We start from the raw sequence: 26,765 nt of genomic DNA, 5'->3' as shown, positions 1-26,765 counted from the left end.
CTTTCAGATGTTTGAACAACAACAACAACAACAACAACAACAACAACAACAACAACAACAACAACAACAACAACAACAATAACAACAACAATAACGACAACGACGACGACGCCGTAGATAGCTATCGAGGATGCTCGTAAACTGTTTAATAATTATTTCAATAATAGCATCCCATTTTAACCACCACTCAAAACCAAGAGATCGACTCGTCTCAAGGGCAGTACTGGTCGAAGTGTCCAATTATCAAATTATCATAGAGATAAGCATTGTCGATAACACCATTTCATTTTCAGTAATAACACTTGAGAAGGTAAAATACGGCATATAAGTAGAACTTATAACTAGTAAGTCTGACTAGTATCATGATTACTGCGTGGGCCTTGCACTGATTATAGCACCGAGCAGTCTTTCCATGGTAACCTTCGCTTTACTTGGCCTAACCCCGACATTTGCATGTTTGCAATAAACAGATGACGTCAAATCTTTGCAATGATACAGATACAGACACTTCCTGTCAGAGACTGACGTCACAACAAGACTCTGACATCACAAGAAGACTCTGACATCACAACCAGACTCTGACATCACAACAAGACTCTGACATCACAACAAGACTCCTCTGCTTGACCATCTCGGGAAGCTATCGTGGTTACACGACGGAAGGACACAAAGGTCGATTTCACTGGATTTTTTTCAATTTTTTATAAACATAGACTAATAAACTTAAAAACAATCAAAATGTCTGGAAATAAATGGTTTTATTTGTAGAAAGTGGGAGAAAGTGAATTTCCACAGCCTTTTACTGGGAGAAGCCCATCTTGAAACGTGGCAGAAGAATAAAACTTCCAATAGTTTTACAGAAAACAACAAACATGACCAGACCTTTTACTGACCACTCCTACTGACATCTGTCACACACTATAAAAGGACAAAAGAATTGATTAAGGATATAAAATGGCAAGTTTACTACTATCACAATTGTTCACTTTCATGGGAAAATATTTATTACCTCTGATGCTAAACAACAAATGTGATTTTCATCGTACTCTGTCTTTAGAAAGTTAACTATATAAGAACCAGCAGGTCCACGTCTGTATCTGTATCGTCATCGACAGACTCAGAACCTGACTGCAGCCATGACACTTGTCCTCAGAATCCTTGTGTGCGCCTCGCTTCTGCCAGCTTTGACTGCGAACGGTAAGTAGAGGGTTACACAGGTACACGTGCTTAGTCACATGCATCTGATGTATGTCGATTGTTCATCTCATTAGAGAGCTTAGAATAATGGCGTCTGAACAGAACGTCGACTTAAAGTCTGTGCTGGAATGCAGCATGACGATTCACCCAAGACAGTCTTTCAGAAAACAAAAATCTTTTTTTCAAAAAGAGAGATTGTTTTTCCTTTTATCACAGCAACCAGTATGTTTCACGAGCTCATTCTTCAGACCGATCATAAACCCCTTTACCTTCCTTACATTCAACCCTTCACCTTTCTTACCCCGTGTGTTGCCCTCACCACGACATTGTAACGGATAAGTACTTAGTAGAGGGGGTTAGGAGGGAAGATCGACAACCGTGGTTGATCTGATTTAGCGTAGTGGGCTGGAAGTTGTTTGCCCTTGAGCAAATGACGCAAACTGGGACGTCAAAATAAGGTGACGTAAATATAGAGGAAAATAACGTTAGAGAAAAAACGGAAAGCAGAGAGCTAACGGCGGAACCGAAGTGAGAGCTGGTGGATTTTCTCGGACTTTCTCGCAACTGCTGCGACATCGGAAAAAGTATTACGGAAAGTAATACCGTGGTTAAACTACAGGTGGATGTACTTCACAGGTCGTGAGTCACTGTAGTCCGTGTTCGCACCGTGGGGAGCTCTGTGCTTGGCATCCCAGTTTCTTGGCGGGTCAAGAAACCAAACACTGGTATCAGCGAGAAAAGAATAGAAACTTGGTGCAAGACTGGGGCACCGACTTCCATCTGTCGCCTGGAAGGGACAGTTCTTAACAGCCTGAGAGTAAGCGCCGGTGGAGGAAAGGTTTCCTCCCGGCCTTCAGCGAATCTAACATCATCCGGCCAAACACCTAAGAGGCGGCCGCATGCGCAAGACCGAGACGTTCCGCTTGTAAACTGTGGGTACTGTGAAAACCATTTATTTTCAATAATAAATAGACTTCGTGGAAAGAAGATCAGTGTGACTAATTGGATTAGAGGACTTGGGAGGGTCTCAAAGACTTTAATATAAGAGGTTGATGTTTCATCGGGAGCGAACATTGTGTTCTTCATCGGTGACAATATTTGTGGGAGTCGATTTTGTTGTTAACTTTAATAGTACGATGGATGAATGATAATATATTGGTAATATATCTTGTGTGGTGAATGAAGGAGTGAATCTATCAGTGTGGATATTTTGCCTTTGTTTCATTTGACATTGTATTTGAATTGAATAATTATTTGTGCCTCTAAGAAGGTACGCCTACCCTCAAGCGATCAGGATATTTTGGTTTGTGGAAAGAATGCGCATGTCTGCGGACGGTCCGTGACAGACATCAAATCTATGAAATCAGACAAAATCAGTGGGAACGAGGTATCAGGACTGACTCAAGCTCACTATAAGTCTTTAGGTGATGAACCAACGGGATCCATTGCCGTTGGCATCTAATCCGTTCTGTTTAATACGTGTCCGTTAGAGCTTTTATGTCTTTGGGGTTAATGTAGCTGACAGATGCATATGGCTGCGAATAAACTGTCTTTTAAATTCGAAAAGTTGTTCCTTTCTCTGAACATTTTCATTGCTTGAGATTAATGACATTAACGGACATCTACACAGCAATTAGAAGAAATGTAACTGTTGGCAGTCAACGTGCGAGCTAGTGTTCAGCAACACATTGTGGGCGGAGCTACGGATATCAAGTAGTTTGACTTTACAATTTCAACTAATGCCACAACCAGCCCAAAGTTTATATCCATGTGTAGGCCGAATGCATCTCACTTTCGCAAGTTTTCTCTCCATACAATTTAAATATTTATAAAGCTTATGCCAATGCCGCTGGGTTTGAATTTAGTTCCTTGTAGTGGCTTTATAAAGATGGTCTACTCATTTGTGTTAAGAACAATTGAAGAAATGAAGCGCCTGGCATTTGGGGACACGGGTAGGATGTGGAGGCTTGTGTCTGTGCTCTGGTTTCTTGGTGGTTTTGTTGTCAATGGTAAAGGTGAGCCTATTTATGCCTTAAAATACAAAGTACAAATAAAGGAATAAAAAGAAAGAAAAAGAAAAGAAAAAAAACGCCAAAGTAATTAGAAAATAATGGAAAATTGTTTCTAATGTTTTTCTCGCATTCAGAAATATAGAAAACAAATCTGTGGTCCACCGTGCACTTATATTTTGAAACATTTTTATTCTAGAAGTTGCTTGGGTGATTAAGGTCTACACATCAAGTGTGGGAAATGCTGGTACAGATGCCAATGTCCGAATTGTTCTCTACGGAAATGAGGGAACGTCCCAGTCTTTCCTGTTAGATAATAGAGAGAATAATTTTGAACAAGGCAAGCTGGACACTTTCGAGGTTGTAACGGCTGACATTGGCGAGCTGTGCCAGGTGGAAATCTCCCATAACAACGCTGGCTCCAAACCAGGCTGGAAACTAGATAAGGTAACTGGTATTTTCCACACGTGCTTTAGACACTCACATACAAAAACATCTCCCTACAAGCTAAGGAATGTATTAAAAAGCTGTGAGTAGGAAAATCACATACAATGTTGGGGTTAAGAATTTCTCCCATGCTAATATAAATTCATTTCCTCTGCTCAGACCTAGAAATATCCATTTTTCTAAATGTGCCACGTGTAAGCTTAATGACTTACATCAATATATTCTCACCTATCGATAAATTAACATGTACCTCACCCATTTCCATCATGAAAGGTGGCTAGACTATCCACAGATAAAAGTGATGTTGATACATAACATTTTTGAAATAAACAAAATAATAACAAAGGAAATGAATATGAAAGTCAACTTTAATGGATGGCCACTTTGTTCCCGTAAAATTACAAAACAAGTGGTTGGAATTTATTCGGATCACCCTTCTTGAACACAAATTACACACTGGGAAATGAATGAAAGTAAAAAATCTCACGATCGGCTTATTTTTCAAATGCAAACCCATGCATGACTAAGCCTTAAAAATTGCTTTTCTGAGTCCAAAGCTTTTTAATGAGAATATTATTTCTCAAGATAAAACATTTGTGTTGGTTCTAAAAGATAGTGATATGGCCTAAGCACTACAGCAACGATCGTTACTCTTTCCTGTGCTACTGCTGGCTGGCGAGAGATGAAGGAGACGGCAGAATCGACAGAACAATTTCTGCCACAAAGAAGTGCAAAGGTCCGTGTGTCATCTTCCTTAGTTCTGCTTGATAAAAACACTGTGGTGCAGATGAGCTCAAACCCTGTATCGAAATGTCCACACTGTATACACTACATAGCTAAATGTTTTCCTTCAAAAATCTGCTAGCACGAAGGTACGACGATGATGATTATGACTGATGATTAATGATGATGATGATAACATCTAACCTCCTGTACCGTTTTTTACCTGAGTGCAGAAGAACTGAACACTAAGCGACGTGGAATCATGGAACAACGCGCTCGCCTGACTTCCAATGGAAAGGTTTGAAAAACTCTTTCTTTGACAACGAGAATTATTATTTAGTCAGTTGTATGTGTCTAAATCAATGACTTCAGTAATTTTGTAGAAACGGGCTACTCTTATAAGTTTATGCCATATAAACTACATCAGTCTTGAGAGAAAACCAATGCTGCCATTAAGAGAGGAAATATAAAATAACATCTTTATCTGACTGTGTGATGCCACTTGCTGCGAATTTTATGGGTAATATATCTTATGAGACGAATAATTAAAGGGAAATGCGTCAGATGTTAGGCGATTTTCGTCTTTTCTTGAGTGACCTTTAACCCATCAGGGCAATTTTATTAAACAGCTCTCCTCGTTAGGCAACATATATATATATGTATAAACATAAGGCAATTCATATATTCAAGTATTCAACTAGACACAGGTTAATAATCTTTATCTCCATGACCTCCTGCTAAAGTATGAAAATTATGGTCAGTCGTTTTGTGTTTCATTAGTCTTGAGAACGGCTTTGCTTATTAGCACTGTTGTACACTCAATTCTACTTCTGGTGATAGACTCTCAGACCTGATAAATGTGTCTTCTTATAGATAAACATTTTGTAACAGCTCTGAAAGTCTCAAACCCACACATTACTAACTTAGATTACTTCTTTGCATATTATTAACCTATATTACTAATGTGTATTTAACTAACCTATATTACTAACATAAATTACTAATCTGTATATTACTAACCTATATTAATAATGTGAATTTTGTTGCAGGAGTTTCAGTCTAGCGAAAGATCAGCCTTTGAAAAGGTAATAATGATAACTATAATGGTGATAATTATAACGATAATGGCGATGTGGTAGTCGTTGTGAGGATGATAATGATGACCATGATGATGATGGTGCTATGTTTTTTTTATAGGTATTGTTGTTTATAAGAAACCGTTATTTTTGCAGCAACAGGCTGGAGTAGATGTAAATCGCCTTCTTGGAGAACATCGTGAATAATTTAACAGAAGAAACATCGATCAGTTGTGATTATCCCTGAGCTCTGTCAACGTATTGAAGTTCAGCGGTTTCTTCAAGAAAACTGTCTTCGTGCCTGATGTCTCAACAGCTTGTTGTCTGAGTTGCACACTATTTCTCACACGCACAGCCACTTATTATTACTTCTTTGTGTCGAGCAATGTTTGTTTACTCAATGTTGTAAACTGAGTTGCGAGCTCCTGACTTGGATCTCGTCCCATAGATCAACACAAGCTCCCGAATAATAAAGAAGTCTTTGTAATTTGTTGTAAGAAAGAACATGTGTGGGACGCAGTGTGTTGTTTGTGACTTCTGTGTCGTCCGACAAAATCAGGATTTTGAATTCTACAAATACAAATTCACGCCTATAACCAGAATTAAAATTTAGGTTTGACATTTTAGGTAATTTTTTAAATACATACATACATTCATTTTTTAGATTGATTATAAGGTTAAGCTATAGAATACTAAATGAAAAGACTATACATTTCTGCAGGTAAATTCTTTAGAGTCGATATTTGGGTATTTGTACGCATGAATCTTTTAGAAACTATATGTGAGATATTTTTTTATGTCAGGAAAATCATCTTCCGGAAACAAAGTAGTCAAGATATTCCGCTAGTCTACGACTAGTAGTCGATAAGAGACGTAAAGTGAAAAAAATTCTGTTAGTGTAGATCAGGGATGCACAACCTACGGCCCGCGGGCCATATCCGGCCCGCGAAGCATCTGCCCACAGTACAGGAAATCGGCATGTTAGTAATAATGATGAAAAAAAATAAAAAACCAAAAAAAAAAAAAAAAAAACGAAAAAAGGGAAGAAGAAGTATTTATCCCTACGTAGGGGCGTCTCTCAATGTTTTGATAGATTTCATTCTTGATTTTCGTCTTTGGAGGAAACCAGTGTTTGAGAACGAGGGACGCTGCATTCCACAGGGATTAGTGGTCTTTTGATTGGTTAATACTTGAATCAATCGTTAAACAGATTGAAAATACAGACCCGGCTTTCTAGCAAGGTATAAAACAGTCGGGTTCTTACAGGAAACAATACCAAAACAGCGTTTGAATTTCGTCATTTTCCTGTGGAAATCAGGACGGATCGCCTGGGGGTACCTCGATTAAAATCTATTTTAAGACAATTTCTAAACTTTTAGTTTAACATAGCAGTGAATTTTCCTGTTAGTTCAATAACCAAGGAATCCATTTTTAAAGAAAGTCAAACTGCACAAAATTGACCCTCAACACCTTTCGGGGCCTCTAGTATGTCACCTGCACTCTACAGTGCCTTTCAGACGAGGAATCTTCTTGAAATTATGTTCAACTCAGCGCTGGTCAGGAACCCCAGGCGGATAAGGCGAGTAGACGAAGAACAATTAACCAAAAGTGAAATAAAAACACAAAGAAAACCTGGAGAGAAAAACAAAACCAATCTTTAGATAAGTAGCAAATTCAGGACTACACCACAAGTCGTTCAAGACTTGTTTGCAATAGAAAAACCCGTCTGATCCTCTCCCGTCAAGAAAAAAGAAACCCAGTCACACCACACACATTTAAAACAATACTACACTCTTTCATTTGTTCTTCCAACAAAACAACCTATCAACACCAAACTTAATTAAACACAGATGAGCCGGCCATCCCGTATGGCGCGGCCCGCCTCAGACTGTTGACACTTCCAACCTCCCCCTTTCCAATTTCCTATCCCCTTCTTAGCTAAAAAAAACATTTAAAGAAAATAACACAGCAGGTTTGTGACATAGTACTAAAATGTCCTTTAGTCGTGGCGGGTGACAGTTGTGCGCCGGTGAAATGGGAGAGCCGAAGAAACGAAGAGTTGACTCTGAGTGCAGAAACTTCCAAGAAAAGTGGACAGATCTGTACTTTTTTAAACAACATGATAGCAAGCCAACGTGTTTGATTTGCAAAGAAAGTGTGGCTGTTTTTAAGGAACACAACATTAAACGGCACTATGAAACAAAGCACAAGAACAAGTATGATGGCATCCTTGGTTCGAGCCGCACAGAAAAGATTGCTAAGTCACGTCAAGAAATTGGAGGCTTGACGAGAATATTTAGCAAGAAAAGACAAGAAAATGAGGCGGCGGTAATTGCAAGCTACCGAGTTGCTCCCATTTTGAGCAGAGAAGTGAAGCATTTTCCGACGGTGAATGCCGTAAAAAAGTGCTTGCTAGCAGTGGTGGAGGAACTGTGTCCTGAAAAGAAGAATGCATTTGAAGCCGTCAGCCTTTCTCGCACGACAATTGCACGGCGAGTGGAAGATATGTGGAAACATCTCCAGTCAAAAACTAAGGACAAAGCAGCACGTTTCGAAATGTTTTCTATTGCTGCTGACGAGTCAACCGACTCATCCGACACCGTTCAACTCTTGGTATTTTATTCGCGTACAAACAGCGATTTTGAACTTACAGAAGAGTTAGCGGCCATGAGGGGCATGCACGGGGAACACCACTGGCGAAGACCTATTCAAAGAAGTTTCAGCCGTAATAGAGGGTCTTGCTCTTCCTTGGGAAAAATTAGTGGAGTGACTACGATGGTGCCAGAAGTATGTTGGATGCCACAGCGGACTGGCATCAAGGTTATTAGAAAAGTCGTCGAGTCTAATGGAACCGAGCCTCTGCGGCTTCATTGCATTATTCACCAACAAAATCTCTGTGGCAAGGTGTTGAATCTGGACCATGTGATGAAGATTGTGGTCAGCACTGTAAACTTCATCAGATCACAGGCGTTGAACCACAGAACTTTCAAGGAATTTTTGACAGAAAAAGAATGCGAATATGAATATTATGTACAAGGGCTTAAAAAAAAACCAACATACATTGCTGCTGGCGATATACAGTGGAACCTCGGTTAGCGAACGCCTCGGATAGCGAATATTTCGGTTAACGAACAAAAATTTCGTTAAAAGTTTGTCTCGGATGGCGAACAAAATTTCGGATAACAAACAGCCACGTGAACCACACGTGACCGACCAGCATGTCATCATTCGCGCTCGAGACAGTTACGATCAGTCGTTCCTTATCTATGCGCATTCTTCTTATTTAGTGATTGTTCTGCTTTATTTTAGTAAGATAATCCTCAATCATGGCTCCAAAGAAGATTAAGAGCAATTAATAGCAGGGAGGTAATGACAAGTAAGCGGCAAACAATTGAATTGTAAAAGGAAATGATTTCAAAGTATTAAGGTGGCATGCGTCTGTCGGATATGTGATGTCGTATTACCCAAGAGTTTTACAAAAATGGCAGAAGGAGCAGACACTGGACAAGTTTTTTCCTTTAACCTCAAAGCTACAGAAAAGGAAAGTCACCCCCGATTTTATAATGTCACGTGTGCTCATGGAGGGGGAATCAGTAATTCCACCCCTTCTCTCATCTGCTTCCAACCACGCCGTTAAAACGGCAAGTTTTCTGATGTTTAAATGCTTTCGTTAATGTTTTTTTTGTTTATTTAACTCCATTTATATTGCATTATAACTGTTCTCATTAAAAAAATACTTACATAGCCTGTAACTTTCAAATATTAGCGAGTCAACAGGGGCTGGGAACCAATTAAATCTATTTCCTTTATTTCTTATAGAAAAAATTGTTTCGGATAACGAACATTTCGGATAACGAACAGCTTTCCAGAACGGATTAAGTTCGTTAACCGAGGTTCCACTGTAATTGTAAGATAATGGTCGTGACGTCATCGTCTCCCCGTACCCATTGTCCGTCAATGACGAAATGTGCTGTGAAATTTGATTACAGGATTTTTTAGGGTACATTGATGATGAAACTCATACTTTAATATGTTTGAACTACAACAACAACAACAGCAACAACGACGACGACGACGTAGATAGCTATCGAGGAGGCTCGTAAACTGTTTAATAATTATTTCAATAATAACACCCCCACCCCCTTTAACCACCACTCAAAACCAAGAGGTCGACTCGTCTCAAGGGCAGTACTGGTCGAAGCGTCCAATTATCAAATTATCATAGAGATAAGCATTGTCGATAACACCATTTTATTTTCAGTAATAACACTTGAGAAGGTAGACTACGGCGTATAGGTAGTACTAATAACTAGTAAGTCTGACTAGTATCATGATTACTGCGTGGACTTTACACTGGTTATAGCACCGAGCAGTCTTTCCATGGTAACCTTCGCTTTACGTGACCTAACCCCGACATGTGCATGTCACGTGAGAGCACGGTGGTCTTAAAATAGCTCAGCGCTACTGAGCTGGACTGGGGCGGGGTCATAGGTTGCCTCCCGCGGGAACGTGTCTGATGGGCTGCACCTCGACACCACGTGATCGCTCAGTTTGACAACACGTGGACCAATGGCAAACAGCGGAGCCTAAAGTGCTGCTGAACACGGTAACTGACCTCTACAGGTCAAAAGTTTACCTGCTGTCACACTACAAAGATCACAGCGGTACCGGCTGCGACCAGGTGTCATAATTATTATACGACCTTCGTCTTCTTCAACAGAAAAAAAAGAAACGAGTAGAAAAATCAGTTTAATGTGTGCACCGTCACAAGCTCACCACTCAGGGAGGTTGAGGAATTTCTGCGCGTTCTTTCTTTCAGCATACAACAAACGATCTAAAAGTGGTTTTTGAAATAACCAAAAACTATTATTCAAACAATATGTAAATAAAGAGTTACAAAGCAATCGTCATCTTTTTGGTAACAACATTAGCTTTCATCACCATCCCCTTGACCAAGCTACAAGGTTTAATTAATCTTTAAGTAAATAAAGTAAAAAACTAAATTCGAAATTTATTTTACGTTTGAATATTCTGACAGATAAACAAGTGTATACTTCCGGTTTCTTATTTATTTGCATGCGTGGACAGAATGTGACAGATGTCCCTGGTCTTGCGTAGTTCATGATAGGTAGACAGAAAAGGTGAAGCAAAGGTGATGGTTTCGCCCACCTTGATGTGATTAGGCGGACGAACCAGTGAAGATTAACTTTCTTCTCGAGCTTCTAAGAACGGTCGGATTATGTGCCGTAGGGTTGAGAATATAGACCCCGATGGAGCTAGTTGGGAAGACCTATCACTACTATAACTATTAGAACCATCACCAATCTATACCTCAAGCGATTCTTGTATGTCTTTATCGACTGGCCCATTCAACTTCTGATTCAGTCTTTTGTTTCATAGGCTTGTGTTCGTAGCCAAAGACATATTGTTCAACTTTGTGACTCAGTTCTCGTCATCATCAGATATCATTTATCAAGACTGGGGGTCCCTGCTACGACAACCCCGTGGGCCAGACCGTAGTGGCAGATGAATGACAGTGACGTGGCAGTATCCTTGATCTGCACCAGAACTCTCATCATCATCATCATCATAACCCGTGTTTAATTTAGTTCTCCTTTATTCCACATTAGACATTCAACGTCTTAACCGTTGGTCAGAACATTTTGTTTATGGCAAAAGGTAGAAGACTGAAGCGCGGGCGTGGTCACACATACAACAAAGCCCTACAAGCATTCACTAGAACATTCTTCAATAAAGTGTTCACAGTTAGTTTATCACAGAAGAGCTTATCAACTTTAGACAGATGCATTTCATACAATGTCCCTAGAGTATATGAAGTAAGGTCACTGGTCACAAAATAAAACGGAGAGAGTCGTCACACAAATATAAATTTCACTCACCAAACACAGCAATCTTTCACTAAATAAACTTTTCCCTTTCGAAAGAGCACTGTCACACAAATATGAAATTCCACATCCGCCTACAAGCGAGTTTTCTATGACCTGACTGACGGAGAAATTTTGTTGACCTCAAACATACGTGCTCATTAATTAAGACCATTCAGACCATCAATTTGATGTCATTCACACAATATAGCTGCTGCTCTAAATAGTATTAATACTTGTTATATTTTAATATGCAATTTCTGATATAAATAGTATTAATATATGTAATATTTTAAACGACAGTTTCTGATATAAATGGTATTAATAAATGTAATAGATCAATATGCGCTTTCCTCCAACTAGGACACGAGGCCAGTTGCACTATGAACACAATAGTGTTCACCACTTGCTTTCGTATTTTAAACCCTCACACACAAGATAACTGAAACTCAAAATTTTTAATCACAATGTATAGCTAATTCCTATATCATTTGTTGTTCTTATCAATGTAGTGAAAAGGTTTAGGAATGTGATCTGTGGATTAATAATTCCAGTTGTATTATTGCATGACAAGAGAAGGCCGCTTCTTTGCTTATTTAGACATATATGCTACTTATACAGACACTGGGATTATGATTTTGTACTGCAACCAAAGATTAAGACAGAGTTGTTTGAGACAAGCAAGATTACTTGACATCATCATTGCACGATTGGTCCCAATAATGTTCACGACCTTAAAGGGATTGTAAAGGCAAAATAAAACTGCTTAGAATCGCGTAAAGAGTAGGATGAATTTGAATCTCGTCTATTTATGTGTGTGTTCATGTGGAAAACGTTGAAGGTTTTTAGTAGAATGTTGTGTTTAATAACAGAAATTACACGGGACTCGTTGTTTGCTTCCACGAAGTCTCGTTCTCCGTCACGTGACGCTATGACGTGTGGTTTCCATAGTGAGAACCATGCCTCGAGAATGTGCTGCACCCGATTGCCACGAAAAGATGGGAAAAGATTCAAAATTTTCTTTTCATCAGTTTCCGCAAGACAGAGCATTACAAGCCTTATACACAGAGTGCGTCATGCAATAAACAGATGACGTCAAAACTTCGCAATGATACAGATACAGACACTTCCTGTCAGAGACTGACGTCACAAGAAGACTCTGACGTCACAAGAAGACTGTCTGCTTGATCATCTCGGGAAGCTATCGTGGTTACTCGGCCGAAGGACACAAGGGTCGATTTCACTGGATTTTTTCAATTTTTATAAGCATCGGCAACCGACATAGTGCTAATAAGTGGTAATTAAGTGAGAAACGAATCCTTTATTTCTTCTGTATTGCTCTCGTGCTCTGTAATTGTAACTAAATATATTTTTGAAACGTTTGACCGTTTCCAGAGCCTTATCACAAGCCTTGAGTATCCCTTTAAGTAAGAGTAGAACAGCTCGCCGCCATTAACGCGATCGTTTGTTGTGTGGTTAAAGAAAGAACGCGTAGAACAATCTGAAGGCTGAGTGGAGAGGTTGTGACGGCGCACACATTAATCTAAGTTTTCCAGTCTTTTCTTGTTTTCTGTTTACGAAGCTGAAGGACGTGTGATCAGTGCGCTACCTGGCACCAGCCGGATGCGCTGTGATGTTTGTGGAGTTACGGCCACTAAACTTTTAACTTTCTGGGAACAGTAAACGTATTCAGCAGCACTTTATGTCTCGCTTTCCTTCCATTGTAAACTCGGCAGAGCAATTACACAGACACTATAGCAGAGACCAGAGAAAGGCTGGGGGACAAAGCAGGCCCACCCCTTTTCCTCAGGCTTTTCCTTTTTCTTGCTTCATAGGCCCTTTCATCTATATTCCTTTTCAAAGCAAACATCTCCCTCATATACTACAGTTTTACCTTTCCTTTCTTCTGACTTCACCGGTCCTTCTTCTGTTTTTCCTTCTCCTATTATATCTTTCTTTGAACACCATTTCCTGTCTGCGGCATTCTTTAGGTCCCCTGCGTTTGCCGTGCAGGGCGACCCGTGTCGGGGGAGGATGGGATCCTGGAGGTTGAGGTCCCTGATGGGTTGCGGCCCATCATACCAACACACCTCCTTGGCCCGGACTTCCTCTAGACGGGAGGTTGGTGTGGCCCACACCAACCAAGCGGCTGGTCGTGCATTGCCCTAGCTTTGCTAGAAGGCTGCGGCCGGGGTCAATCTGGCCTTCATACCTGGAAGGCCAGAGTATATTCCTTGTGTAGCCCTGGTGGAAATACCCAAGTGGTACCGCTCGGTCGAATCCCCTCGTTGGACTCCGTGGTGGGTGCGGAGCACAAAGAACGAAACGTTTTTCTTTTTATCATGGCCAAAAAACTATCCAACCTTGGGAAACGCATAAGAGAAGATGATTCCACTGATAGCGAAGATGAGGTGAGGGACGATATTGAGGGTGTCTGGCCCCGTTTCTTGGTGGTAGAAGGCGCAGAGCAGGCCCGGCCTCTCTCGTCTCTATCACCTTTTGCCATAGCGAAAGGTTTTAAAAACATCTCAAACAATTTTTTTACTATAAGACGTCTGCGCTCTGGACAATTCCTTGTCCAGTGCGCAAATCAAAAAGCTTCTGAAGCCCTACGCCGATGGGACGGGAAACAGTTTGTCGATCGCCCCATAAAAGTCACACCACATCGATCCCTCAACTCTTCGAAAGGGGTCATTCGTTGCCCGGACCTTGCTGGGATGACTGAGACTGACATCAGGTCAGAATTAGCATCTCAGGGGGTCTCAGCAGTACAACGAGTCACACTAAAGAAGGACGGGAAATCTATTCCCACAAACACCTTATTTCTAACCTTCTGTCTACCCAAAATACCCAACTTCATTGAGGTCGGGTACTTACGGGTCAAAGTTTCAATTTTCATTCCATCTCCCTTTCGCTGTTTCAACTGCCAGCGTTATGGTCACGATGCGAGCTTCTGCAGGTCCCAGGCCCGCTGCTTTCTCTGCTGCGGTACCGGCCATGCGGCAGCTGATTGCTTGCTATTCAAGCGCAAAATGTGCAAACTGTGATGGAGCACACGTCGCATCATCTAAAGACTGCCCGAAGTGGAAGGAAGAGGCAGCCATTCAACGCGTACGTGCGGATTCTGGCGTCTCGTACGCTGATGCTCGCCGTCGCGTAGTGGGTGGCTCCTCAGGAACACCTTCTACTTCAAATTCCATATCTTATTCAGCAGCAGTCATAAAGCGACCTTCCACCTCTGTGTCCATACAGACTGACATGACATGGGTCTCCTCAGCAGGCCCTGTCCCTACATCTCAATCTATGCCTCCTCCTCCTCCTCCGCCTCCAAGTTGTGGTGACACCCAGTCAACACAGAAATCTCAAGCATCTCAAGCTACACAAGCATCACAGTCAAAGCCTTCCACCTCACCAACTAGAAACACTGTACGACAGCAAACACGCAACTCAAAACAACTAAAAAATAAGAACACCACTCCACAGACAGACAAGAATACCAAAACATAAAACAAAAATCATCTGAAAAATCCACTACATCTTTGACCACCACAGCAGCACCTATTCCTGTTTCAAACCGCTATACTCCTCTTAGCGAGCAGGGGATGGATATGGATGAGCGACGCTTAATGTCGCCATCTCCTTCCCGCCGTCCCCTGCCCTCTCCTGGATCTTCTCCCTCAGTTACTATGGGGCGGTCTACGTCACTTCCTCACAGATAACACATGTCTTTAATCCTCCAATGAAACTGTCGAGGGATCCGAGCAAACTTTGAAGAACTCCGATGCCTAACATCTCGCTTTTCTCTTGATGTAATAGCACTGCAAGAGACTCATCTTCTTCATACAAACTCACACAGACTCACCAAATGACGTACCTTCAGGAGGGACTGCTCTTTTCATTCGTTCAAACCTTTTATTTAGCCAGGTTCCACTCAATACTGCTCTTCAAGTCGTTGCTGCCCGAGTTTCTCTGGGCAAAACCATTACTATCTGCAGTCTATACCTACCTCCTTCAGCTCGGATATCCCGACAGGACCTTGCCCAATCAGCATTAGAAAACAGGACCCACATGGACCCACGTTGACCCTATATAGCAGAATCTAGGGGGCATATGGTAAACCTATATAGGTCCCAACGTAGAAAGCGCAAACGGGTTAACCATGGGTCTTATATGGATTTTCCATATAGGCAATATGGGCAAATCCCAGATAAATCCCAGATCACTTTTTCAGCTGCTATTGGTAATTTTAGGTATTTTGGTGTATTTCTAATTTGCAAAAATATCAAATACATCAACATAACCCTATAAATGCAAAATAAATGGATTAATAATGAGTGTCTTGCAATGATTGCATAAGAAACAGCAAAAACGTTCATAAAAAATCCATAATGTTACAAAAAACAAACATAACTTTTTGTTTACTGTTTATTTAATTGTTAATTAAAAAAATGATTATTTACACAAATTCTTAAAGCATTGACCTGTACAGGTTTATGTCAGAGTTTTCCAGACAAATATCGGTTGAAATTTTTACAGCTTTAATTCTCCTGTAATTCACCCTCAACCCCAGAATTATTTATAGGCTTTAAAAGTCTTTCTTTTCTCCCATTTTCGCGATCTCTCGCCCCAGTCAGCCAGCTCGAAATCTGAACTTGCAGTTCCACTTCCGTAGCATCAGGATAACTTTTTCTTGCAGCATCTAAAAATAGAACAAATATAAGAATATGAAGTCTGCATAAAAATAAGCATTTAATTGCATGTCGCTGAAATTAAAAATCCAGAATATACGGTGAAATAAAGAAAGGTACAAGCAAATTATAAAGATATGTAAAGTGGCATAAAAATTTTAAAGCGTTATAAACAGAAAGGAACTACAAGTGGAGCTGTATTTGAATTTCAGTTAGAATTTCTATAGGCAGGAGAACTCTATCCATAAACTGTCATCTTAATCCTTTCTACACAGTATTAACCAGCTGATTAAAAGGACCAGACATTGCATAAACATGTGTACATATTTTAAAATTTGCAATGTAATTCGACCACACACTGAAATATTTTTTCTCAATGACTCATGAAAACACAAAGTCAAATATTTAAATCCTTACCCTGAACTGTTCTTAAAATAAAGGGGTGGTTTTTCAGACCCTCTTTCCCTTCAGGCCGTTATAGTTGTAACACCGGGCTAATTGTGTTGAAAAAAGCACAGACAGTATACTCTTGACCACGAGCTTTAAGCTAAAGCCTCCCCTCATCGCCAAATAGCATTCCTGGAAACAGACAAAAATAAACAAACATCCTTTTTTATAATAAAACTTGCTGTGGTCAGTATCATGATACATGTTATGTAAACTAGAGTATTATAAGACCAAAATATGGATGAAAACCATTAAGGAAGTTTCATATTTTTCTTCATATTCTAAGACCGAAATATGGATGAAAACCATTAAGGAAGTTTCATATTTTTCTTCGTAACCAAGCTTAAGTGGTTACAGAAAATTTATTATCAGCTGTAATTCATGCCACCATAACAATGCTTTTGTTACTTTTTAGTACTGCAGACATTATACAACATAATGCTATGAAAACCTTTAAAGGGAATAGCACACAGACACTTGACTCCTAACAAATCAGAATAGAGTACATACCAAGCGTGCACGTTTTCCTGGATCTGTCTTTAAATCCAACTTGAGATATCTTCCTACATCCTCTGAAGATTTTAAGGGAAACTGTAACCCTTGTGTCAGATGTCAGCTCCTTTTCTGGGTTTGGCACTCCATCTGCGCAAGCCTATTTTCACGTCTTTCACGTCAGTTTTCATCTCTTCCAGAAGAGACAGTATATGCTGTAAGCTTTCTGTAGTTTATCTTGTTTACTGGAACCAACAAATGCAGTAGCAGAAAACATGTAAATAGTGATCCTTATTTATTTCAATTTTTTTCACTATGGCAAAAGAAGCCTGGGATTTTGCACTTCTAGTTATATTTCACAAAAAACGCTGTTCAAAGTCTTGGCCGAGGTAAGAACAAACAAAATGTTAAAATGATTATGAACAAAATGACTTCAAATTACCTTCCAAGGGTTGGGGGTCCCTGTGCTGGCAGGATGAACACCAGACAAGGGGCGCTGGAGCGTGAAGGCAAAGGTGCTAATTAGATGTCACAAATCAAGACCAAAAGCACAGCATAAATTTCACTTTAATATAATCAAGTACTTTAGTCCCTTTCACTCTTATAGGGCAAAATCACAACCAAAGTTACACTGTTTTTGCCGTAATGACATGTTATAGAGTTCAAACAGTTCATAAATTTTCTTCTGCACAAGAATTAATTATGAATATTAGGAATCAAAAAATAAATTGCACTTACTTAATGACTTGTGCAGGAGAACTGGAAGCATAGAACATGAGGAATCTGGCTTTATAGCTCTAATTAATGAAGCTTGCATCTGGTTCAACAGATTGTGATGGCCAGTTGCACATCCTGTGACACTTTCATCTTTAAATGCCAGCAGCCAGCTATCTAGAATAACAGTAAAATAAATTATTGACCATCATACAGTCATTACCATTTGTTGTAGAGAAAATGCCATTAAAGTTAATTTGTCTGAATCGATACTTTTAACGCTACTATACCAGTAAACAGAAGGAACTGTCGAAATTCTGTTGCTTTCGAATCGTAAAGTTCGTGACCTACACTTTCGTAATCGCAATTTATTGAGGAAATTCCGACAGCTCCGAATTCTCTGCATCGCTAACGGCTAAAGATTTATCAAATTGCAAAGCTTCAGAACTGCTGGGCCTGATTTCTACTTCTCTCTGGAAAACTTGTGCATTTATTGCGTTAATGTGTACTCTAATCTTTCTTCTTTAGCATAATATTCTGCACTGAACTTGGAACTAAAATCTCAATAACTATGCTAATTTAGAGTATATAAATTATACATACTGTTATTGAAGAGTCCAACACATGTATCAGTATTGGAATTGACGGCTGAAGATTAGCTTAATTATAATTCCTTTTGCGAAAAGTGTAGAAACAGCTTTGCAAATGGCGCGCAGTTCCGATCACATAGTACACCATTGGCTAAAAGTCACGTGCCATTGTTAGGGGTTATGGCCCTTGGTTGGTAAGAGTACTCTCCCCCGTCAATATAGGTAACCTATATAGGGCCTAGATAACGTTGACAGTACGATGCGCATAGGGTGAGAGTCTTTTAACCCAACTTCCTACTCCCGTCCTTCTTTTGGGTGACTTTAATGGACACCACTCCTTGTGGGGCGGGGCCTCGACTGACACCAGAGGAGAGTTGTTGGGATCATTTTTTATGGAAAATGACCTCTGAATTCTGAATGACGGTTCAAACACCTTTTGCCGTCCGCACAACAGCACAGAGTCAGCAGTTGATTTGTCAGTGGTCAGCCCAGCACTTTTATTAGATTTTAACTGGGCTGTACATGACGACCTGTGTGGCAGCGATCATTTTCCCCTTGTTTTACATTTTACAAATGGTCTGGAGCGGGACGATAACCTTCACAAAGGCGGGTGGAATTTAACTAAGGCAGACTGGCCTGCATTTCAGACACTCTGCTCCACCCACCTTACCAGAAATCCTATTTTTAATTTTGAGATTGAAGACATTAGAAAAGATCCTATGTTACACCCTGCTAAAGTTTTCACTGCAAGTTTAAATAAAATCGCATCAGAAACGATTCCTGTACTAAGTCACCGTAATAACCGCCCAAGGGTGCCTTGGTTTACAGAGGAGTGCAGGGTAGCTCAGCGCGCGCGGAAAAAAGCCCAGCGTCTTCCTTCCGTCAACCCACTCCTGAAAATGTAATAAATTTTAAACGTACCCGAGCTCATACCCGTTATATTTTTAAACAGGGAAGGAAGCTTCCCACTTCTCAAGCGGTGTGGGCGGCCGTAAGGAAGATAAAGGGAAGGTTTCAGGCTGAGTCAATAGGCCATCTGCGGGTTGGAGACTCTGTTCTCACAGAGGTACAGGATGTCACAAATTCCTTAGCATCCACCTTTGCTCATAATTCCTCCTCTTCACACTACTCTTCAGATTTTCAACGCTTAAAATCTGTCCAAGAATCTTCGGGTTGTGACTTTTCTTCAGACAACTCCGAAAAGTACAACCTACCTTTCTCTCTTCCTGAACTACAACAAGCCCTTCAAAAGTGCAAGGATTCTGCACCGGGCCCTGACCCTGATCCTCAGGAACAGGAAATGGGCGTCCCTCAGGGCAGCATTCTTTCTCCAACTCTTTTCAACATCAAAATCAACTCAATCTTGAAATCAGTCTGTCCAGGTTTAGTGGCCTCTTTGAATGTAGATGACCTCGCTATCTGCATACGAGGTCGCTCCCTTCCATGCCTCGAACGCCGGCTTCAGCTGTGTGTAAATGCAGTACAAAAGTGGGTGACAGAAAACGGCTTCAATTTTTCTCCTACGAAGTCAGTATGCATCCCCTTTTGCAAACTGAGAGGTATGTTTCCAAACCCTTCTATCACTGTCAAAGGCACGATACTCAAGGTGGTCCAAGAGGTTAAATTTCTTGGGGTCATCTTTGACCGTAAACTGTCTTTTCTACCTCATATCAAATCTCTACGCCTATCTTGTCAGAAAGCCTTGGACATTCTTAGAGTAGTTGGCCATGTCAGCTGGGGAGCGGATCGCACGGTCCTGCTACGTCTCTACCGTGCCCTGATCCGCTCCAAGCTAGACTACGGATCCATTATCTATGGCTCTGCTCGAGAGTCCTACCTTAAAATGCTTGACCCAATTCATCACCAAGGGTTCCGCATCTGCTTGGGTGCCTTCCGCACCATTCCTGTACAAAGTTTGTACGCAGAAGCTGGTGAGCCTCCACTTTCTCTCCGTCGTTTGAAGCTCATGCTATCCTATGTCTGTCGCTTAAAATCTCATCCTGGGAATCCTGCGTATCGTGCTGTCTTCAGACCTCAGCGTGCTGCCCTTTATGCCATTCGTACCAAGGAGCAAAAGCCTCTATCACTCCGAGTAGCACCTCACTTTCAAGCTGCTGGAGTAGATATCAATCAGGTAGAGCCTTTACCTCTGCAAACCACTCCTCCTTGGATTCTCCCTGTTCCAGAGATCCGCTTTCATCTTACAACTTTCAAAAAAGGGGACACTAGTGACCCCATTTACCTTCAATACTTTCGTAAACTTATTTCTGAGCATCCTCAATTCTGTTCAATCTTTACAGATGGCTCCAAAATCCCAAGTGGTGGCCCAGTCGCTGCGGTAGCAGTTCCTTCCTGCCAACCACAACGGGCTGCTTCAGTCCGATTGGCAGACGGAAGTTCTATCTTTACAGCAGAACTCTATGCTATCTTACTTGCCTTGCAGCATGCTCACCACCTCCTTGTGGTCAAGATTCATAAAATTCATGCAGCACTTATCCAACGAAATAAGGACATTGTCTTTATTTGGGCTCCTGGCCATTCTGGTATTCCAGGCAATGTTCGAGCAGACCAGGCTGCTAAGGCTGCATGTCAGTCCCCTGGTAAAATACAGTTTCTCATCTCATCTGATTGCAAAACTTTACTTACAACCTACATTCTGACTTTATGGCAAGACCTCTGGAACACCCTCCGTCAAAATAAATTATTCGCCCCTCTTCCGTCTTTCTGACCGCCCACCCTTATGCCACACCACAAGGCGGGAGGAGGTGGTCCTTACAAGACTAAAGATAGGACACACGTATGCCACGGAGGGGAGCAACCACCAGGTTGCCCCTGGTGTAATGGGCATCTCAACGTTTTACACTTTCTAATTATCTGTCCAGAGCTCCAGATCATCCGACGACAGTTTTTTTTACAGAAAACTCATTACATATCTTATTTAGGTCCGTCTAATCGGCAGCAATTTGTGGCTTTTTAAAAAAGATAGGACTCTTTCATAAAATATAATTTCTTACACATAGATATAGCTCATTTAATTTCTGGTGTGTTGGTGGCCTTCTTGGGCTCCACCATCCTTTTTACACCACCTTTTTTCTTAAACATTTAGTTCATTAATTATCCTGGTCTGTTTTTAAGATAAATAACTGGAGATTTTTCTCGAAACCTTTAATCGTAAAAATTCTTTTTATTGCCATGATATAGCCTTAGTTGCTGGCATGGCATAAAATACCAAAAAACAACAAAAAAAAAAAAAAAAAAGCCACCTGGCACCAGCTGGATGCGCTGTGATGTTTGTGGAGTTACGGCCACTAAACTTTTAACTTTCTGGGAACAGTAAACGTATTCAGCAGCACTTTATGTCTCGCTTTCCTTCCATTGTAAACTCAGCAGAGCAATTACACAGACACTATAGCATGAAAGTAAAACGATTTTGCCATACTGCACGCACCACACAAACAAGGAGACCCATAGGACGAGGGAGGACAGATGGCAGTCAGGCGCCGCCATTTGTTTGCAGAAACTCTTGGAGTGGGTATACGTCACTAGTGACACCGCTACAGCTTACTTGATTCACAACATGGCTGAGAGAGAGAGACAGAGAAAGAGACAGACAGAGTGAGCAAAAGGAAATCAAAGATAATAAGGGAGAGGGACATAGGAAATGGATGAAAGAGAGAACGAATAAAAGGAGAGAAAAGAAAGAAATTAATAAAAGAGAGAAAGAGTACATGTATATAGAAAATGAGGTTAGATGATTACAGGGAGTAGGCGATACAGAATAAAAGAAACAGTACAAACACACACTCACTAGAAAACAATCAACATGTCTCGGAATAAATGGTTATATTTGTGGAAAGTGGGAGAAAGTGAATTTTCACAGCCTTTTACTGGGAGAAGCCCATCTTGAAACGTGGCAGAAGAATAAAACTTCCAATAGTTTGACAGAAAACCACAAACAAGACCTTTCCTGTGCTTTAAAATGCATAAAAACTTAATAAACTATCTTCTCACAGCTGTAGTTTTATATGGCCCCAGAAAGAAAAGTAAAGGCAAATAAACGCAAAGTTATAAATAATCATTGATCGGATCGGATCACATCGAAGAAGAAGGCATTGTAGAGACCTTCTTGTTGGCTTTCTCAGACAGATGAATATAATAAAGGTCACAAAGGATGCTGATAACATTCACGAAAATCAATTTTAGCTATTCGAACCTCTTTTTGCACACTGTTTAAAATGTCACTCTTGGTACACAGTGATTTCCTACCTTAGTTTTACTTCTTTCTCTTTTTTATTTTATGCTTTCGTGTTTTGTTTTAAGGTATTAGATCCGTGACCACAAACTTGTTGCATAACCATAAGGGTGATCTGTTTAATAGTCTTGTGGTCGAAGACAAAAACATTGTTCAACTCATTGTCTCTCAATTCTCGTACTCATCAGGCTTTATTAAAAGATTTAGAAAAGGAATTGAGGAATACACCGCCGGAAATTTCATTTTACTCACCACTCCTACTGACATCTGTCACACACTATAAAAGGACAAAAGAATTGATTAAGGATATAAAATGGCAAGTTTACTACTATCACAATTGTTCACTTTCATGGGAAAATATTTATTACCTCTGATGCTAAACAACAAATGTGATTTTCATCGTGCTCTGTCTTTAGAAAGTTAACTATATAAGTACCAGCAGCTCCACGTCTGTATCTGTATCGTCATCGACTGACTCAGAACCTGACGGCAGCCATGACACTTGTCCTCAGCATCCTTGTGTGCGCCTCGCTTCTGCCAGCTTGCACTGCGGAAGGTAAGTAGAAGGTTACACAGGTACACGTGCTTAGTCACATGCATCAGATGTATGTCGATTATTCATCTCATTAGAGAGCTTAGAATAATGGCGTCTGAACAGAACGTCGACTTAAAGTCTGTGCTGGAATGCAGCATGACGATTCACCCAAGACAGTCTTTCAGAAAACAAAAATCTTTTTTTCAAAAAGAGAGATTGTTTTTCCTTTTATCACAGCAACCAGTATGTTTCACGAGCTCATTCTTCAGACCGATCATAAACCCCTTCACCTTCCTTACATCCAACCCTTCACCTTTCTTACCCCGTGTGTTGCCCTCACCACGACATCAAATCTATGAAATCGGACAAAATCAGTGGGAACGAGGTATCAGGACTGACTCAAGCTCACTATAAGTCTTTAGGTGATGAACTAACGGGATCCATTGGCATCTAATCCGTTCTGTTTAATACGTGTCCGTTAGAGCTTTTATGTCTTTGGGGTTAATGTAGCTGACAGATGCGTATGGCTGCGAATAAACCATCTTTTAAATTCGAAAACTTGTTCCTTTCTCTGAACATTTTCATTGCTTGAGATTAATGACAGTAACTGGACATCTACACAGCAATTAGAAGAAATGTAACTGTTGGCAGTCAACGTGCCAGCTAGTGTTCAGCAACACATTGTGGGCGGAGCTATGGATATCAAGTAGTTTGACTTTACAATTTCAACTAATGCCAAAACCAGCCCAAAGTTTATATCCATGTGTATGCCGAATGCATCTCCCTTTCGCAAGTTTTCTCTCCATACAATTTAAATATTTATAAAGCTTATACAGATGCCGCTGGGTTTGAAATTTAGTTCCTTGTAGTGGCTTTATAAAGATGGTCTACTCATTTGTGTTAAGAACATTTGAAGAAATGAAGCGTCTGGCATTTGGGGACACGGGTAGGATGTGGAGGCTGGTGTCTGTGCTCTGGTTTCTTGGTGGTTTTGTTGTCAATGGTAAAGGTGAGCCTATCTATGCCCTAAAATACAAAGTACGAATAAAGAAAAAAGGAATAAAAAGAAAGAAAAAGAAAAAGAAAAAAACCCAAAGTAATTAGAAAATAATGGAAAATTGTTTCTAATGTTTTTCTTGCATTCAGAAATATAGAAAACAAATTTGTGGTCCACCGTGAACTTATATTTTGAAACATTTTCATTCTAGAAGTTGTTTGGGTGATCCAAACCCACACATCAAGTATGAAAATGCTGGTACAGATGCCAGAGTCCGAATTGTTCTCTACGGAAATAAGGGAACGTCCCACTCTTTACTGTTACATAACAGCGATACTAATTTTGAAGAAGGCAAGCTCGACACTTTCGAGGTTTCAACGGCTGACATCGGCGAGCTGTGCCAGGTGCAAATCTCCCATGACAACTCTGGCAACTATCCTGGCTGGCATCTAGATAAGGTAACTGGTATTTTCCACACGTGCTTTAGACAGTCACATACAAAAACATCTCCCTACAAGCTAAGCAATGTATTAAAAAGCTGTGAGTAGGAAAATCACATACAATGTTGGGGTTAAGAATTTCTCCCATGCTAATATAAATTCATTTCCTCTGCTCAGACCTATAAATATCCATTTTTCTGAATGTGCCACGTGTAAGCTCAATGACTTACATCAATATATTCTCACCTATCGATAAATTAACATTTACTCACCCATTTCCATCATGAAACGTGGCTAGCCTAGCCACAGATAAAGGTGATGTTGATACATAACATTTTTGAAATAAGCAAAATAATAAAAAGGGAAATGAATATGAAAGTCAACTTTAATGGATGACCACTTTGTTCCCGCAAAATTACAAAACAAGTGGTTGGAATTTATTCGGATCACACTTCTTGAACTTTGACTAATTACGCACTGGGATATGAATGAAAGTAAAAAATCTCACGATCAACTTATTTTCAAATGCCAATCCATGCATGACTAAGCCTTAAAAATTACTTTTCTGAGTCCAAAGCTTTTTAAATGAGAATATTATTTCTCAAGATAAAACATTTGTGTTGTTTCTAAAAGATAGAGGTATGGCCTAAGCACTACAGCAACATGCGTTACCATTTCCTGTGCTACTGTGCGCTGGCGAGTGGTGAAGGAGACGGCAGAATCGACAGAACAATTTCTGCCACAGAGAAGTGCAAAGGTCCGTGTGTCATCTTCCTTAGTTCTGCTTAATAAAAACACTGTGGTGCAGATGAGCTCAAACCCTGTCTCGAAATGTCCACACTGTATACACTACATAGCTAAATGTTTTCCTTCAAAAATCTGCTAGCACGAAGGTACGACGATGATGATTATGACTGATGATTAATGATGATTAATGATGATGATGATAACATCTAACCTACTGTATCGTTTTTACCTGAGTGCAGAAACACGGAACACTAAGCGACGTGGAATCATGGAACAACGCTCTCGCCTGACTTCCAATGGAAAGGTTTGAAAAAGTCTTTCTTTGACAACTAGAATTATTATTTAGTCAGTTGTATGTGTCTAAATCAATGACTTCATTAATTTTGTAGACACAGGCTACTCTTATAAGTTTATGCCATATAAACTGCATCAGTCTTGAGAGAAAACCAATGCTGCCATTAAGAGAGGAAATGTAAAATAACATCTTTATCAGACTGTGTGATGCCACTTGCTGCGAATTTTATGGGTAATATATCTTATGAGACGATTTTCGTCTTTTCTTGAGTGACCTTTAACCCATCAGGCCAATTTTATAAAACAGCTCTCCTCGTTAGGCACCATATATATATATAAACATAAGGAAATACATATATTCAAGTATTCAACTAGACACAGGTTAATAATCTTTATCTCCATGACCTCATGCTAAGTATGAAAATTATGGTCAGTCGTTTTGTGTTTCATTAGTCTTGAGAACGGCTTTGCTTATTAGCACTGTTGCACACTCAATTTTACTACTGGTGATAGACTCTCAGACCTGAATATAATAATGATAACTATAATGGTGATAATGATAACGATAATGGCGATGTTGTAGTTGTTGTGATAATGATAATGATGACCATGATGATGATGCGATGGTTTTTTTTTTTTTTTGTACGTATTGTTGTGTATAAGAAACCGTTATTTTTGCAGGAACAGGCTGGAGTAGATGTCAATCGCCTTCTGGGAGAACCTCGTGAATAATCTAACAGAAGAAACATCGATCAGTTATGATTATCCCTGAGCTCTGTCAACGTATTGAAGTTCAGCGGTTTCTTCAAGAAAACTGTCTTCGTTCCTGATGTCTCGACAGTCGCAAACTATTTCTCCTTCTTTTCACGCGTACATACACTTATTATTATTTCTTTGTGTTGAGCAGTGTTTGTTTAGTCAATGTTGTAAACTGAATTGCGAGCATCTGACTCAGATCTCGTCCCATAAATCAACACAAGCTCCCGAATAATAAAGAAGTGTAAGCCCACATACAGGTCTTTGTAATTTTTTTTGCAAGAAAAAACATGTGTGGGACGCAGTGTGTTGTTTGTGACTTCTGTGTCGTCCGACAAAATCGGGATTTTGAATTCTACAAATCGAAATTCACGCCTATAACCAGAATTAAAATTTAGGTTTGACATTTTAGGTAATTTTTTAAATACATACATACATTCATTTTTTAGATTGATTATACGGTTAAGCTATAGAAT

At 40.1% G+C, this 26,765-nt stretch overlaps 1 protein-coding gene and 1 long non-coding RNA gene across 4 annotated transcripts; one reads left to right on the top strand and one right to left on the bottom strand.

Moving 5' to 3' along the window:
- Window positions 1-1,114: 1,114 nt before the first annotated feature.
- Window positions 1,115-26,542, top strand: LOC112553823 (lipoxygenase homology domain-containing protein 1-like). 3 transcript variants are annotated; one of them, XM_025221287.1, is made up of 6 exons: window positions 1,115-1,197; window positions 3,406-3,653; window positions 4,266-4,389; window positions 4,610-4,674; window positions 5,426-5,461; window positions 5,609-5,926. In XM_025221287.1, the coding sequence occupies exons 1-6, from the start codon at window positions 1,137-1,139 to the stop codon at window positions 5,657-5,659; spliced, it is 585 nt and encodes a 194-aa protein (XP_025077072.1). In that variant the 5' UTR covers window positions 1,115-1,136; the 3' UTR covers window positions 5,660-5,926. The 3 variants fall into 3 exon arrangements, with proteins under 3 accessions (XP_025077072.1, XP_025077070.1, XP_025077071.1); XM_025221285.1 differs by lacking the exon at window positions 1,115-1,197 and adding an exon at window positions 3,071-3,212; XM_025221286.1 differs by lacking the exons at window positions 1,115-1,197; window positions 5,426-5,461; window positions 5,609-5,926 and adding exons at window positions 3,071-3,212; window positions 26,215-26,542.
- On the bottom strand, window positions 15,766-17,031 carry LOC112553836. Its single transcript, XR_003097121.1, has 3 exons — window positions 16,983-17,031; window positions 16,443-16,604; window positions 15,766-16,036 (listed from the first exon to the last, which is right to left on the bottom strand). It is a non-coding gene; the product is annotated as an uncharacterized LOC112553836 (long non-coding RNA).
- Window positions 26,543-26,765: the final 223 nt, after the last annotated feature.

The sequence above is a fragment of the Pomacea canaliculata genome, linkage group LG13 (assembly GCF_003073045.1).
Source record: "Pomacea canaliculata isolate SZHN2017 linkage group LG13, ASM307304v1, whole genome shotgun sequence".
Classification (NCBI taxonomy): Eukaryota; Metazoa; Mollusca; class Gastropoda; order Architaenioglossa; family Ampullariidae; genus Pomacea; species Pomacea canaliculata.
The sequence above is the reverse complement of the archived record's forward strand: the minus strand, read 5'-3'. Positions and strand labels throughout refer to the sequence as shown.